We start from the raw sequence: 18,069 nt of genomic DNA on the forward strand, positions 1-18,069 counted from the left end.
ACACTGCACACCACCATCACTGGGTTCACCTATGTCCAAGGTCATGTATAGTTTGGAAATATAAAGACATTTCTGAATCAAAGACCTTTTCAGTAAGATTATTTCTATTGCAGAATACATTATGCTGCTCTTCCCTTCTGATTAAACAAACAAACAAACAAAACCAACACCACCACACCACAGAACACCACATAACACACCAAATGGATGCTTATATATTTTAAGAAGCCTTGCCCCATCTCCTCCAAAGAGACAGTTGTCCAACAAACACTTGAAGTTTTTAGAGCTGAAGTTAGTCTATATTTTAATGAAAGTACTGAAATTGATTTCGGAAACACACCGAATCCTGATCCAGACAGAACCATAAGGCAACACTTACATGCCTTCCTGTAATTCAAACAACTCAGCTGTTGCACAGACATTGCTCTTGCCAAAGTGCCTCCATATTACGCTTCTTTTCTAGAGCCACCCAGCTCCAATCGCATATTTCTCGTGTTGACTTGCATGAGTGTGATGCTCATTTTCTCTTTGACAGCAGCACAGTTTTCCATCTTTTGCTATCTCTTTTTTTAAGAACCTTCAGGCTTCTAATACAGCAAACCACTGGACCTCAGATTGGGCAATGCTGCTTCCAAAGATACACACAGGGCAGGAAATCTCAAGCAAGAGCTCACCAACAACATCTGGAAAGTTCAACCCAGGAACAGAAAGTGATTTGTACAACTCCAGGACACTGGTCACCCTCTTTTCTTGCCATTATGACTAAAGAGCACCAGCAAGTAGGCAAAAATAACTCATGGTTTCAAGATCTGTCTCTGTGCCAATTGGACACCTGATTAATTTGGTACTTATTGAAGTGGTTCTAATAAAAACACTGAAGAGAACAGCAGGTTGAACAAATGCAGGAGACACATCCATCAGCAAAAATGGATGAAGTTTTATTGTAGAACTGAGAAAATGAAGATAAACTGATAAAAATATGATGTATCACATCAGTTTCAGAGTGAGTACAGCTTCTCACAGTTAATGACTATCAAAGAACTGCTATCATCAGATTGTGCTTTTCATAAGGCTCCTCTCCTCTAGCAGAAGTGATGGCTAGAAAGTACTTTCCTTATTGATCAATACAATAAAGAAGTCTTTTAACATTATTTCTCTGTAAATACTTTTTTTCTTTTGTGCAAGTTCCATGTAAAGATTGTTTTTTTTTTTTTTTTAGTAGAACACAGTATTTCCTGCCGAAAACTAAGGAGGCCTTTTAAACATGTTCATTGATTCTCACATTATCACTCTTCATCACAACATAGGAAAAGCTCTATAAAAGCGAAGATACAAACCACCCCACAGACTACCAGCTTTCTATTGATTTGGGTTTAAAGCAGAAACAGTAACTAAATAGCTACAACTGTAAGAGTATTTGTCAGGAACTGTCATGCAACATATAAAATGAATAAACATACAAAATTCCAGCAGAAAACAAAACCAAAAAACAACAGGAATACCTCATGATGTTTCAGACCAACATGCTTCTCAATATCAAACCTTCAAAATAATAAGAATCCCACTGCAGTTTGTAATGTAAATAATATAATAAAAGCATAACGAAACATCATTTCACTAGGCACTGTACAAATCCAAACACCAGTTTACAATGAGACCTGGTGCTTCCACCAGCAGAGGAATGGCAGTGAAGCAGAGAATCTCAGAATTTCTTTGTCATTGGAAAACACTGCCTGTGATACCCCACCCAAAAGACAGTCAATGAAATGAGTTGGAACAAAAATAGCTAAGGAAGAAGGGGTTAACAAAGATTAATGTTTCACTAATCCAGTTTAACCCACGTCCACAGTTTAATTAGGAATCCTCCAAAACAGAAGGAAAGCAAAGAGTAAACCACAGACAGAGAGGTCCTAAACTGGTGCATGAGGCCGTAGCAGACTTTCAATAACCTACAGGGGTAACTGAGTAGCTCCTGAAGCCATCAAGACCCACAGCCTAACCCAGCTCCTCCTGCGTGAGGCAGAGCCCAGCTCACACCAGTCTCAGACTGCAGTGGGTATGCTCCATACTGACCAGATTAAATCTCACAGGAGATGCAGGTGATTCTCCAATCCCTCCCTCCCATATCTCTTCAGTGAACTGAACGAGATGGACTGTATTGCATATATAAAGGAAACAACAAACCTGCTCAGGATGACTAAAGAGTTAAAACACATTACATTTCGTTGGAACATAATTCAAACCAGCCCCTTTTCGCAGCTGTGCTGGAGCTCACACCATTCCTCTGCCAGTCATCTAATACAATTTGCAGTATATGGAATCATAAGGCCTGACAGACTTCCAGTTCTAACATTATTTACACCACCTTAAATGACGCTGGCCTACAAGCCTCTAATTTGGACTTCCTAATTACAAGTGCATTAGAACAGCTAACACGTATACTCCAAGTATCTGACGTTTTAACTAACAACTACACCGCGTTTTATTGAGTGATACCTTACTGAGTCACCCAATACTGAACATAAGCCGTATCTCAATGTAGATTTGTAGTGCACGCTGGCAACCTCCCTGGCTCTCATTTTTGTGCTCCTCCCTGCTCTCACCTGTATTACTTTTCTTGCTGCTCAACCTGTGAGCTGAAGACAGCTGTGTCTGTGTCTTGGTCTGATGAGAATTAGGATTTACAAACTCAGAGATACTACATGGAGTTTCCAGCCTGTGCAGGGCAGCATTCCTTTGGAAGGATCTGCATGAAACTATCCATACCAAGGGGTAGCACTTTTCTACAAGATTATACACAGAGAAAAAATACTAGATACTAGATATGATATAAATACAGATACTAGAATGAACTAAAGCATTCCTCAATTCGGTAACCTGCAAAACACTATCTACCAGGCTTTCCTCGGCTTTGAAGGGGAATTTAAAAAATGAATACTGAAGGTCTAATTTTAGCTCTTTCCTGATTTACCCAGAGAAAAATCTGATTCACTGCCTTCTGTATTCCTCTTCAGGAAAAGGAAAAAAAAAGTCTTTCCAACACAGTAATAAGAAAAATGGCTAGATTGGACAACTTGCAGTTTCAATTACTTATGATCTCCTCCCTAATATATAAAGAATTGCAAGTTTCAACTGAAAAGTGGATTTACTGTGAAAAAGATGAAAATTTGAAATCTCAACAAAAGAGGAAGATGAGACTTTTTTAAAGGGCTAGAAAATCAGACTTAATACCCTGCCTACACAGACACACACCTTCACTCCATTCCCTTCCCTTTTTTGACTATGGCATTTGCAAAGTTCTGTTTACAAGCTGAACCACAGGGTAGTGCAATTTATCGTTGCTCTCACTATTATTAGCTGCATCTAACCATGCTAAGTAGTAACATATTTCCTGTCAAACCTTCATATGTATTCATGAAATAAGCTAGACCTGAACGGAAACCTCTTGACACATACACAGTAAATTCAAGCTATGCCTGCCAATCATACATGTCCTCTCAGGTAGCTCACAGCAACAGAAGCAACACACATCCAGATGGACTGATTGCAAATTTCTAATGCAAATTCCCAATAAAACTTTAACATGACGGTAACAATTCAATTTTCCCTGCTGAGTAGTTTGTTTCCTTGTCAGTATGCTTATAACCCTAGATTTTTTTTTATCTTCAATACATCAATCATTCTTCTTTGTAACCCACAGCCTGCCACAAAAAGGTTCTACTCATGTAATAAAGTTCTATCTAGTCCACAACAGTAGTGTGTGGCTTAAGTTGTCCTTAATTAGAAAACGATAATTTGATTTAAAAAAATGCTAGGGATACTTTGCAGACAGAACTTTTTAAAACTGAATCACGGCATTTAGTATATGCTGTCAATTCAATCTTTGGTTTTAGTTTGTACAAAGTGACTAGAGTGCTGCAATTCTAAAAATCATGCAAGACTAAGAACTGTACAGGAACTTCTCCCTGCATACCAGACAGAACAGAAGTTTTTAAGCAGCTGTTTCAGCAAGCCAGAAGCAGCTATCCTAGTTACCAGAAAAAGCGTCCGATAAGAAAACTAAACAGTTGCACGACACTGATTTTGAAGAATCATTAATACTTCCATTTTTGTTTGTTCATTGAGTGCACTGATCTGCTCAAAATAATTACAGAACAAAGACAGCCAGAAAGCTCTACTGATTCTGATTAAGTTGTTTCTTGCTTTCACTCTGCCAAGTGGCTTCTTTCTTTAAATTCTTGTCGTACAGCCTGTTATTAACTCAATTCATTTGGTCTTTGTGTACATTTATTGTATACACTACATCTTCAAATAAAAAAAATATTAGATAACATGCAATCCAAACATTATATTTTACACTCTTACGGGAACCTTTTAACATACAGAGGCTGTATATGCAATTCCTGCTGCCACTAAAATTAATGTCTTAATGAAGTAAATATAAAACAGCTTCAACATGGTACTTATTGCTGTAATTAAACAAATGAATTAGAACAATGAGAGTCTGTACCAGCAACAGAAACTATGAGCTATACACTCAGGGCAGCTTTCCTGTACTATGCAGCACGCTGGAGAAACTGAACTTAGGATTCAGAAGACACTATAGAACCCTATAGCTGTACCCTTTACCTCTGCACTTTCTACATCACAGTTCAAAGATTGTTGCAATGGTGGGAGTCCTGGGAGCCTGAGACCGAGCTGACCGTGAGAGCCAAAGAGCAGAGGTTTTCCCAAGTGTGGGTTGCAAGTCAGAAGTCAGCCAACAAGGGGATGTGAACAGTGCATGAATTATAAACACTATAGAGAGAACAGCCTAGTTCTATCCTGCTTTCAATTAAATATATAATAAAACACAAAGCCATACTTAGGTGAAAATGGACACTGCAAGACATTGTGAAAACAACCTCTCTCGTTCTTGGATTCTGGGTTAAAACAGAGTAACTGCGATAACGTGCCTGTCAAAGGGCCTAATACATAAGAAAACAAGTCTGAATTGTTTCCAAAGATAAAAGAATTACAGCAGTCCACAACACATTTAGAATTAAGTTAAATTTAAAACCATCAGCTGATGTCATAAATAGCAGCAGATTCCCAGTTCAGCCAGCAATCCTTCTCAGTACACACAATAAAGCTACAGGTACTAAGGTAACTATTGATGTTTACCAAACATAAAATTATTCCAGTGCTAAAATTCATGGCCCAAGTCTAAATGAAAATAGTTGGCTGGCAAAGCAGATCGCATGCATACTTCTGGAATCCACATGCAGAAAGAATGAAAGTATGAAGCAAATGAGAGCAATTTGGGTGGAGGGCGTACTGTGGGGAAGAGGTGGTGTGCACACTGAGATTTAAGGACTTAATTAGTAAAACTAGCAGATGATCAACAGTTTACTTGGTTACATAGTAAAAGCAAAGACAGGTGCTTAAGATGCATGCAAGCATGGAAAGACAGTCTAGACAAGAATCAATATCTTAAAATCAAAGGCAAAAGAGTTCAGTTAAAAATAAGACTTGCCATATTTCCACTTGTCAATGGAAACAGTCAAATACCCTATTTCCAAGTCTCAAGAGCCAAACCGGGATAATCAAACAAGTAATTAAATTATATGGCCTGTACCATACTCGATGTGAAGTGAGATGGCAACCTGTCGATTCATTCTAGCCCTTAAAAAATAGACAAGAAACAAAAAGCAATATCCCCAGACCTAGCCTTCTGGAGAACAATATCATTCTGATTTTTCAGAACTCCATTTTCTAATATTACAGAAAAGTCCTTTTAATACATACCTAGAAAGCTATTAATATGCTAATAATTAGCCAAACTTTATTTTAAAAACAAAAGAGTAAGCTTCTCTGATTCCTGCTTTAACAAATATTGAACCATACATCACTGGATGGGAAAAAAATCTACAATTAGAAAAGAAATATGTCAAATTTGGCAGACAGGAAAGAAATTCATTAAACAAGAATTCTTGGAATAAAAACCATGATTCAGGAAAAGCTGCAGCTGCCAAATCTGTAAGCAAGCAGCCACTCCATCAATGGACAAATGCCTTCAGATTACGACTTGTTTCCTTCCTTCCGGTTCCTCCTCCTTAAGCAGAACTGCATGTATTTCTCATTAGAGGGGACTCTCTTCCCCAACAAACCTCTTCCTCGAATATACACAAACAAGAATTCTTCCCTTTTATTCTGAAACATGTAATCCCTCTGTCCTGCACTTCTAACCCTTCTTCCCCCTCTGGCAAGACCACCTGGCACAGTGCAAGCTGAAGTGGTGGGTTAGATCAGATAATTTGTTACTGGAATGATGAATTTAACAGTTTTTTAAGTGGATCAAGCTATCCATATGAGAAAACCTCCAGGATCACTTTTATTTTACTACAGCATTGCCGTTCAACCAGCTGGAATCAGGGGTTTCATTCGCTCTCTCTAGCAGCTGTCATTCCATTGGATTTGCAACACATCTACAACCTATGATTTTCACATCTGGGACTTTCTCTAAAAACTTCTCTATGCAAGTTTCTGTTCCACTTTCCCTGACAAAAGAGCTCAAAGGCAAAGGAAGTCCAATGTCTGCCTTTCTAAAACAAAGGTGCAAATACATGTTATGGATACACTGCCGTCTACTCAGGTGTCTATCTTAAGTGCAGCTGAACAGTGTGTTGGGTGGGGCGCCATCCTTCATCTCTAACAGTTCAAGGACTTTATTTAGAGGAAGAAAATAACCAGAGTGATGAAAGGAGCTAATTTTTATTTGGCTTGTTTGTCATCTAGAGAATCCAAACTTGCTTGTAACAATCCCTTATCCCAATCCCATAAGAACATCTTCCTTTCACCATAGAACATACATTTGAATGTTCCACAGACAATACAGTTCTTGCTACTGCGTCACTAAAAAGGTGAAAAGGACAAAGAGACAAGTTAACCCTAATCTGTCGACTGTAAAAGATCCTGTTTTCTTTTGTTTCCCAGAATTCAAGAATTGTAATATGAAGAACCTCATTGTGAACAAAAACAAACAAACAAACAAACAAGAGTTTATTTCACTAACCGGATATTTAGTGTAAACTAATAATCTCTTGATCATCCATTGCTTCAATAACAACTTCTTCCAAGCCTTTTATGGCAAACGAAAATTTAGGCATTACTAGATTTCCACTCATCATTTAAGTGTCAGCATTCGTCTAGCTGATTACAGAACACACTGCCACACACACTCTGGAATAGTTTCAAATGCTGCAACAATGAATTTAAAGCACCACAGAAAAACAGCTGAGGACATCTGCATTCTGTGATTGTAAGGTCAGGAAACCAAAAGCTTTTGTTTTCATTCTTCTGGTACCATTTCAAGGGAGGCGGGAAGAGGTGGGGCAGGGAAGTGGAAGAAGAAACCATTAAGAATCTAAGGCAGCTTTTTAAAAAACAAACAAGAAAACCTCCCAAAATGTCCCCGGTTTGCATCTTTAAGATCATCCTAAACCTCTTTTTTTTACTACTTTTCATGTAACACAGGAAGGCAGATGGACACAATGTATTTCAACCAAGACTACCTGCCACAAATTTTCAAGGAAATGATCCTAAAAACCAGAATTGTTTTACTAAAGTACTTTTCTGCTTTCACCACAGGGGAAAAAAAACCAACAACATCAACCCACACCAACAAAACAAAACAAAACAAAACAAACCACCACAAATATTTAGGTCTGTTTCCAACTAAACACCAGAAGCAGCACTCAAAATTACAATGGCAGTAATTTGGGGGGGGCATGTTTCCATTACACAATAGATCTGAAATACACGCAACAGAAGACACTAAGAAAGGAAAAGGGTGGCTTAATGTCAGAATAGATCACAATTCTTTTACATGTACTAGAAATACGAAACAGAAGTGAAGACAACCATATTTTAAGTCTATTTAATATAGAAATCAGCTGTCTTCCTGGTGCCCATCTGAGATTGGCAGACCCAGTGAGACAGCTTCAGGAAAGCCTGAGCAGACAGAAGCACAGACAACCTCGGGCCACCCTCCTGAGCCACCATGGATCTCCTTTTACAGTGACATGTCTCATCCAGCTAAATGTCCCCATTTTTGCACTCCCATCGCCTTCCACCTCTGAGGACTGATGGAAACATCAGCATAAGGACCAAATGTTACTGAAGCACCTGTCCATCTCAGCATATGAATACTGTGCAGTATGTTTCACTTTGTTACCCGACCTTTGAAAACAGTGGTTTGCAGTAATGCGCATTAATAAGTACTGCCCACCCCTCCAAAAACGCCTTGTATGAAAGTCATCAAGGCACTTGACAGGTTTTTATTCTCTTTTTCAAAACTAGAAAACTAATCAGATGACCTGACAGTTTGGTCAACAGATATGACAAACTCTGAAGTTTATCTTAGCTCTGACTATATCCCTCCTTATCATCTCACCAACCACTATTCTCAAACTTTGTTTCATTTACATGTACCATATCAAGCTTACCTTTCCTCTTCAGAAGGCATGGTTCATATTTGGTAAAAAAAAAGTTTTCAATATGAAAATCTGATTAGAACAAGAAGAGCTAACTCTAGTACTTTTTTATTCAGGCCTGAAAACACAAGTCCAAGTTCACCACTTACAACTGTGTATCACCCCTTTGTTCAAAGTCATATACTAAGATGATGGTTCATGGTTCCACAGAACCAAGATTATTAGTTAAATCCCTTTCCTGGTCAAACTTGAGGAAAACAAAATATTGTTATATATAGTTTAAACTGTAAAAGACCTTATATGAAAAAGCAGGGGAAAAAAAAGACACCCAAATAAAAAAAAAAAAAACCAAATACGAACACACATACACCCCACCACACGAGTATCTTCCAGGGCACACTTTGTGACCCACGCATAATAGACTCAGGACTACTTGTGGAATGAATTATCAAAAGAACACTCAATTCACCACTGGATACATCCAGATTCCTTCATTTTCTAAGCTAAGGTTTGGCCACATTTCTAAGGCCTCACCTCTGACACAGCAGCCATCCTCAAGGCTGCTAACACACGGAAGGGTAGACCTCTGTGTAGGGAAGGTCAGTTCATGGATCCCAAGCACAGTTAAAGGGGAGATGTGAAGCCTAGGACATCTACTCAATGCTCATTGCCTGCAATGACCTTGCAGCGTTGAAGTGACCTTCCAGAGCATAAGTAACTTGTGCCCTCTGGATTCCAAACCCCGCAGAGATCAGGTCAGTGTTCTGCACAGCATTCACGTGGATTTTAGCCTAAAAATATATTGAATATGGTCCTCAATGGAGCTGTGTTTCAAGGCACCTATGCCAATTTGATCAATGGCTGCGCTTTACCAACCTCTTTCCTCACACCAAGGCCTGGTGCTCCCTGGAACCTGATGCACTGAACCACATCCAATGGGACCAGCTAGTCCTCATGCAAGGAAGGAGGCAACAGTTAAGGACAGGGAAAGGGAGATCACGACAACCTAAATCTCTGCCAGATTCACTCTCAGAAATGACCAAGCTACTGATAAATAGAAATTTTACCAGCAAAACTTGCTAAATACTTATTTCACATTTCAGTCTCCCAGACCACACACATAAAAGAGCCAGAAAGGGACAGACATGACAGTCTTACGCTGGTTAGAGCTGGCACTGACCATGTTAACTTAAGGGACTTAGCCCTCCTCAATACAATTCTGATGACAGCTCAGTAGGACAGTGCTGGGCTTGGGAAGCAAAATTGCAAAACAACAGCTAGTAAGGGAGCTTGATAAAAGTAGCAAGTTAAGGAGGAGCAAGTAATATATGCAAATAGCAGAGTAGCTCATAAAAATGTATGGCTGTAGAAGACGGAAGCAATGCACAGAGCAGCACATCGCAGCAATCTCAACATCTGAGCACAGAGTTTTGCAACACTGAGTGCAACTGTAGACACAAGCAGCAGTAACTGCAATCGCAAAAACACTTTTCCAAACTCACCTGAAGTCATGCTGAAAGAACAGCTGTTTCTGTAAAATCAAACTTTTTTCATCACTCAAATACTGAAATGTTGCTAGATTTGAAAATGAAAAGGCTCTAAGACTGCCATGTTATCTGTCTGCAGATCAGGTATCTCCAAAATGCAATAAAGTTTCTTTCTCAAGATGCTTCAGTATCGATATGTAAATGACTCAGTACAGAGATATACATTTTACCCAACAGCAGTTGATCATACAACCAGTAAAAATAATAATAATAATAATCATCATCATCATCAAAAAGGCAATGCTCCACACTTATACAGGAAAGTTTGAAACTAAAGGTCTCTTGCACATCAAACCATAAGCAACGCAGCATTTTCCTGGAAAGACTAAGAAACAAGCCTTGAGCAGAAGCACTCCAAGTAAATTCTTCATCATTCATCAGTTTGTGCTGGAATGCTTGATAATATCTCCGCGCAATAATATTTTAAGCCTCCCAGGGCTGCAAACTTGACTGCAAACCACAAATCAAAACGGGTTGTCAGGAAACTCTGAGAGGATAATTACTGCACAACACACATCAGTAAGTAATTGCTTCTGACATTGTCACTTCATGCGTATTATTTCTGCTACATGAGCCCTGCAGGTTAGAGGGAATTCAAAAGATAAGTATGAAAAGTCATTACCAAGAACACTCAAGTAGGACATCACTAAGTCAAAAGGCAGATAAAAACAGTTGTAGCGTTTTGTATTATTTGTGTAATAACTACAGGATCAATCATTGGAAGATTCAGGAAAAACAAAATTGTTTTGTTATTTGCATAGGGCAGAACTTCCCATACAATCCATTTAAGATGTGTTTCTTTCTTGCAAAAGAAACTGCAAAGAACATGGTGCAAAAAACCCCAAAGGAACAAAAAGCCAAATCAACCCATCTTCGTATGCCTTGCTTTAATAAGGTAAAATTCCTATGGCTTTTTAAAAAAGGCTTCAAAAGTCAGACTTGTAAACTTTAATTCTTTAGACACTGCTTTAGCAACTTTAGTCTATTCTCAAACCAAGAACATGTCACTTCTATGCTCCCCCACACTTTACCTAAGAGCCTTCCAAATAAGTCAAATTTGTAACTGAATACTGAAAGGTAAAAGAATAAAGAGTTTGGGGGGGGTTTCAAGGGCATGATTCTGTAAAGCACACAGCTCAGTTCTACCTAAAATACAAATATGACAATCACAAGACTGGCATTATGGAAACATAACCCAATAAACTGTGACTTCAAATGTAGTTCAATAAAGTACAGCTGCTTCCCCCTTACATCAGCTCTCCCACTCTTTATTCTACAGATCAGCTACCCTAGCACGTCTGCCTCAGTTCCCAAAGAAACAAAAGATCTTTTTGGCACTCAAACATGGCAAACAGTTCCAGCGTCTTGGGAGAAGATAGAGGGGGAAGGGAGGAGTGGAATAAACTATTATCTGGATTAAAATGTTTCACATGTGCCAGTGTAAGTCCTGCCAAAGGTTGTTGCTATCTGCTGCTCATCCACAGTGACCTGTGTGAAAACCGTGTGTGGTCACAGCCCTGGTGCTCCTGGAGAGGCCCCCCACAGGGTAAACACCTTGGTTCACAATCTCAGAGAAGCAAAGGAACTGAAAAACCTCCCTTTCAGTCCCAGAATGAATCCCCGAGGGGAGAGGCACACCATTAGGGAACTGTGGGAAGCTTGTACCAATAACATCCATGTTATGGACAAAGAGAGGAAGCAGGGGGGAAGAAGAAAAAACAAAAAGCCCCAGAACCACAGAACACTTCAGCCTTTGGAAAAAATCAAGCAAAGGCTCCCACCAAGGAAATTCACCTCTGCAGCAAGCATTGGTACTACCACCATAGCAAAGATAGAGAAATTTAGGGACTATTTACACAAGGAATAAACAGTATTGCAGAAAAGCTTCACTGCAAGAATCACAGCTGCCTCCAACCCCAAATGCGATGTCTTAATTTCAAGATAAAAATGCTCAAAAGAGGAAAATACAAAATGGACCAAATGCCAGTCCAAAAATTGTATCTGCTAATTTAAATTAAGCTGGCTATTCTTCTTCCTCCTCTTTCCCTTTAGCTACCCCTCACAAATAACTTTGAGGCAAAATAAAAGCCTACAACTATTTAAGCCTGTTGAACCTGGGAACTAGCACAGGTGCCGATAGCAGCATTACTACATGGACTATACCACACAGGAAACTACAACGCTAATTCTAAAATACAAAACAATTTATTGGTTTATATATGTGACAAATGCCTTCCATCATTTCATCACACCCATATTTTTTAAAAGTTTATATTGATACATAAGGCTGTTAAAATAAACCCTACCAACACGAAACATATGAAGATAAACTGTTATTTTAAATCTGAAGCCAAGAAAATAGAAATATAATGACACTTCAATTACAGACAGAGGGATGAGGCAAGACAACTCTTCTATTTTGCTAGTGAGAAGAAACACTTTATCTAGTACCAGTTTGTCAGATTAATTTTGAGAGGAGCCAGGTGAATACTATACACCAGGTATCATCTTCCTTTAGAATTTCACACACCAGCGCTAATAAAGTGGCTGCTGTGCCAGTATATAGATGCCTGACTCATAATCAGTCCTGTTATGCTACATAATCTATACACACACAGAACTTGCCTCAACACCATTAAAAACAAAATACAAAAAAAAAAAAGGTCTGAGACACAGAGTGATTTAAATGGTATCACATCGTCATATACTAGAGCGAAAGGAGATCTAATCTGGACTCGGAAAAGCCCAAGAGGGGTGTCTACAAGGAGGACATTTCCTGGGCACATGGGCTTCACCTAGCACTCATTTTCATCCTCCTGTAAGGATGAAGGTCATGAGCAGACAGACAACTCAAAGCGCCATGATAAGGATCTTGGCAAAAGAAACACAAGTCCATCTACTGAACAAATTAATTTTTGGGCCAAACCTTAAAAGACCAGGCTCAAACTGGGAAGAAAGGCAGAAAGAAATACAGGTGACAGACTAGTCACTGGCCTGAGCCTTCCAGAGTAAGATTTTTTTTTTAAATAATTATATTATTAAATCATCAATCTTTTCTTCAAAGATTATAAGCATTTTATCTTTTTTATTTTTTACACTATTTCTCCTTTGTAACACTGTTATTTCTGAAATAACTATTATCATCTTTATGATATGACATTCAAGACTACTAAGGCATGTGCAACAGAAAATCTTAGTTTAGAAAATGGTGCCCAGATATTTGGGTCTGAGTTCTATATTTTGTAACGGCAACTCCCAGACTACAACTACACATAAACGTAATGCAATGGCAAGTACATCCTTTGTTTTACGACTCCATAATAAACTATATTGACAAGTCATTGTTAAAAACTAACACACCACAGAGGAGGAAAAGAAACCCAAATCTTTAGTGAAAAAGAATGTAGAACAAAAACTCCAATAGTTCCATATAATGCAAGTATTTCCACCATTATTCAGACAACATCTAACTAACTCAACAGACAAGGGACTCCCATTCGAAGATGAGATGAGGCATGACTTCATTCTCATTACCTTTCCAGGGCACAGTCATACAGCCTAAATTAAGAAATCCTATCATAATGCTGCAGCGTTATGATAAGTCAGATTACACACAGAAGATTTTTGGTAGTTGATGTATTTCATGATTCCCTGGTGGACATCAAGTTGACCGTGAGCCAGCAGTGTGTCCTTGCCCCAAAGAAGGCAAATGGTATCTTGGGCTGCACTAGTAGAACATTGCCAGCGGGTCGAGGGAGACGATCCTTCCCCTCTGCTCAGCACTGGTGAGGCCACTCCTGGTGCGCTGTGCTCACTTCTGCACCCCTTAGTACAAGACAGACATGGACATAGTAGAGAGAGTCCAGCAAATGGCCACAAAGACAGTTAAGGGACTTGAGCATCTCTCATATGAGGAAAGGCTGAGAGAGCTGGGACTGTTTAGCCTGCAGGCTCCGGGGAGTCTTATCAATGTATATGAACACCTGAAGGGAAGGTGCAAAGAGGACAGAGCCAGACTCTTTTCAGTCATGCCCGGTGACAGGACCAGAGGTCATGGGCACAAACTGAAACATAGGAGTTCCATCTGAACATCAGGAAACACTTCCACACTGTGAGGGTGGCTGAGCACTGGCACAGGTTGCCCAGAGAGGTTAGGGTGTCTCCACCCTTGGAGATATTCAGAAATCATTTGGACACTCTCCTAGGTAACTGCCCTCATGTAGCCCTGCTTCAGCAGGAAGGTTGGACCTGACAGCCTCCAGAGGTTCCTTCCAACCTCAGCCGTACTGTGATTTCCTGTATGAAGGATATGTAACTGTAACAAACTGTTGTAGAGTACTTAAGAGATTTCTGTCATCACTTCTGGTACATCAACACCACCAGGAAATGTGGAAATGAGCCTCAGCTCCTCTCTTGTCCAGCCAGTTCAGCAACTGACAGTGGAAGAAGCTTAGGCTTCATCCAGTGTTGGTTTTCTTGTTGTTTGTTTGTTTTGTTTTACTACCATCTAGTAATTTTTTTTCTATCTGCTTTAATAGGTCACACAGTGGGAACACAATTATCAAAATAAGAAAGGATGCCCTGATAACCTGGTCACTTGAATTTGGAGATTAAAAAGCCCTGCAACAGAGAACATGCTATCCTTAACCCATGCTAACTAGAAAAATACAGTGTTTCTTACTATATTAAAAGAAAACAAACATATATACGTGTGTATATGTTATAGTGTGCATTTTCCATCAGTCAGTCAATGTTTTCAGGAAAAAGTGTTACAGCTATGCTATTTAGTAAGCTTCCAACATACAAAGGAAAAACACTATCAGAGGTGTCTCTTCAAGCAAAGTAACTAGACTGAGCATCAATTCATGATCTTATGCTTCATTTATAAGTCTGCGGAAAACACCGTGTCATCGATACGAAGGCTGAATACCTAAAACACACGATTTCATCAGCTGGGCGAGAACAAAGTGTGCCGGCAGCATCCCCGGGGGCCCTGGCAGCGCCCGCCGGCTCCCTGCGGCGCTGGGGTGGCGATGACATCATGCCAGGCCGGGCTCCGGCAGCCCTGACGCAGGAAAGCCCTGGAGAGACCCGCCGTGCCGGCCGCGCCGCGCGGGGACACGTCCCGCTCCCCAGCCCTGCACCCACCGCGTGAAGTGCCAGCCCCTCTCTTCCAACAATGGACACTTCTGAAGCAAATTGTTTCAACAGTACGAGGATTCAGCATCTATTTTTCAGCACAGAAATAAGAAGGAGGGGGAAGAAAAACAGCGCACAATAACCCTTTCATTCAAACAAGAAAGCCATCCAGGAACTACAACGTGGTTCAAAGCTTTATCCAAAAGCCACCGAAATCAACAGAGGCCTTTTCCATTTATATCAGTGCAAACTGGAGGAGGCTATAACCTAAGACACAATTTGGAGGCATTATCAGTCACAGAATCACGCATTTTTAATAATACAACAAACTCAAGAAAAAGCACTGGAATTCCAGCTAGCTCATACACTGTGACGTTACCACAATTTTATCCTCCTGCCCCCTCTTTTTTTAAATCCTTTCTTCAAGTCACGCAAAAAACAGTCTCCTCCATAAATACTAAAACATATTCCCACTCCCAAAACCTACACCTTGTGAGAAGCACCACATTATGGCATCATGGTAGAATAGCAGAGTCCAAGATATATTGCACGCTATAGTTTTGCATACTATAGATGCAGTCCTTGACTGGGAAAGCAAATGCAGACAGAACATCATGCTCCAGCTTTCAGACCTGCACACTCGGACAGAATATTTTTTAAAAAGTCACTGATGTCTTCCAGTTTCCTATTAGATAGCCAGCTCAAAGTAATACACTGCTGGGTTTAAATTAAATCATGTGAGAAGACTTATTCATATTCCTATCAAGATCATGGAGTATTACTGAGCGTGCCCTGTAGCCCTGTACTATGTTACACAAATACAGAGTAGATGAATAACCAAATTAACACCAGACACTGTTTTCAATCTAGAAACGTTGTTCACTTGTGATTTAATCAAGAAAAATCTGTGGGACCTCACAAATCCTTCAATTAAATTGTATTGCATTTTATTCTCTTGGATTTCTTAAATTAAACTGATGCTGTAATTTAAAGTGCCATTATAGAGCAGACCTTTATGCTGTATTCACTCTTTATGCCTCCAATTGTAGTCTATAGTTATTTTAACAATAGACAAAAATGAATTATTTTAGAGGAAGGTACTGCTCAGCATGAGGAACGAAATTTTGTTTGAAGTAATTAAAAGAAAATTGTTAAAATTTCCATCACAGCCAAAGTTTAGGAGAGTTCAACGCAAGAAGCCATTTCTAATAACAGAAATTTCAATCTGCAAGAAACAAGTGTTGGGGGAGGAGTAAATACAATGGGGGTGGGGGGCGGGAAATAGGAAAAAACATATCATTGGTCAAGCTCTGAGTTCAAATACATTAAATAACTATTGATGTTAAGTCAGGTTTTTACCACGACCTTCCTATAACTTTCAGAACAGTTAAAGATACTAAGCAACAATCTAATTTAACTGAAACCAGTACAGTGAAACTAAAGCTGGAACAAGGTGCTGCTAAAACAAAGAACAGATTTTTAACCTTAGAAACAGAGATTTGAAACAGTATTGTGGTACAGACCAATATGGCTTAGCTGTGTATTTGGTGTGAACACTCTCATCTAACAGAGTCATTACTTCCTAACCGATTTCTTTTTCGATACTGCTGGAAGAGAATTCTTATCCTATGCTATAATAAAACTGAATACAGAACAAGCCAAAAGTCTTCGCTTTCTCTCCAAAATAGGATTCATTAAGATTACCTGCGTCTTTCAAATGTCCAGGAGCCTGACTCAAAGTTGACAAACACAACCAAGCTCCAAGAGGAGCGCAGTAGATCGCTGTCGAGACCGAGATGATCTAAAACACCACCACAACCCTCACTTTGAACAGGCCATTTAAAAACAACACTTTGTTGGGTTTTTAAGAAGTTGGGTGCACTCCTACAGACACCCGCTTGTGCACAGCCGGGCGTTCCTGCGCGGCAAGCGCTCGGGCAGCCGCTCGGACCCCCGGCCGCCGGTGCCGCCGGCGAGGGCACAAGCGGCGCTGCCCGGGGCGGGGGGCGGCGGGGGCGCCGGCAGCTCCCGGCAGCTCCCCCCGCAGCGCCCGGGGCCGCCCGAGACGGCGCCCGGGGTCCGCGGAGCGGGAGGCGGCCAGGCCACCCCCCACCTCCGGAGCTGCCATCCCGCCGCCGCCACCCAGCCGACCGTCAACGGCCGCGGCCCCACGGCCACTCACCGGAGAGCTCGTCCGGCTCCAGCCCGGTCTCGGTGTCCAGCCCGCAGATCACGAAGTAATCGGCGAAGCGGCCGGGTGCCGAGGAGCCGCCCCCGCTGCCGCCGCTCATGCTGGAGCCCGAGGGGTGCGCGGGGTTCAGGGGGTGCGGGGCCGGGCGGCGGCGGGCGGCGGGGCTGCGCCAGCTGCGCCAGCTGCGGCGGCCGCCTCCATGATGGAGCGGAGCGGGCAGCGCCGCACGGCATTGTGGGTACAGCCCCCAGCTGTTCCCGCGGGGGGGCGGCCCGGGCCGGGAACCGCAATGCTGCGCATGCGCCCTGCGCTCGGGGATGACGTGATGCTGCTGCTCCGGCGGGGGACCAGGGGGGCGGTATCGCCGCGGGGGCTGCTCGGCCGGTGGGCGGCCGTGAGGGGTTGCCGTCAGAGCAGCGCGGGATAGACAGCAGCTCCGCTCTGTGTCGCCGGGCCGGGGGTCCGCGGTGGCTGAGGGGCTCCCCTCGGAGATGCTCCGCAGCCAGGGAGAGGCTATGCCCCCCCCTGCCGTTGGCGGGGATGAGGAGCCTCTGCCCCCCCCTGCCGTTGGCGGGGATGAGGGGGCTCTGCCCCCCCCTGCCGTTGGCGGGGGTGAGGGGGCTCTGCCCCCCCTGCCGTTGGCGGGGGTGAGGGGGCTCTGCCCCCCCCTGCCGTTGGCGGGGGTGAGGGGGCTCTGCTCCCCCCTGCCGTTGGCGGG

At 41.7% G+C, this 18,069-nt stretch overlaps 1 protein-coding gene across 6 annotated transcripts in view; it reads right to left on the bottom strand.

Moving 5' to 3' along the window:
* The window catches only part of DENND5A (DENN domain containing 5A), a 67,896-nt gene extending 50,330 nt beyond the window's left edge, over positions 1-17,566 (bottom strand). For 5 of the 6 annotated variants that reach the window (XM_082059058.1, XM_082059056.1, XM_082059059.1 and 2 more), the window contains exon 1: positions 17,343-17,563. In XM_082059058.1, coding sequence (XP_081915184.1) covers positions 17,343-17,451 — 109 coding nt within the window. In that variant the 5' untranslated portion in view covers positions 17,452-17,563. Of the gene's footprint in view, positions 1-17,342 lie in introns of all 6 variants that reach the window. The other variant, XM_082059060.1, reaches the window with a different exon arrangement.
* Positions 17,567-18,069: the final 503 nt, after the last annotated feature.

The sequence above is a fragment of the Streptopelia decaocto genome (assembly GCF_964273445.1).
Source record: "Streptopelia decaocto genome assembly, chromosome: 7".
Lineage (NCBI taxonomy): Eukaryota > Metazoa > Chordata > Aves > Columbiformes > Columbidae > Streptopelia > Streptopelia decaocto.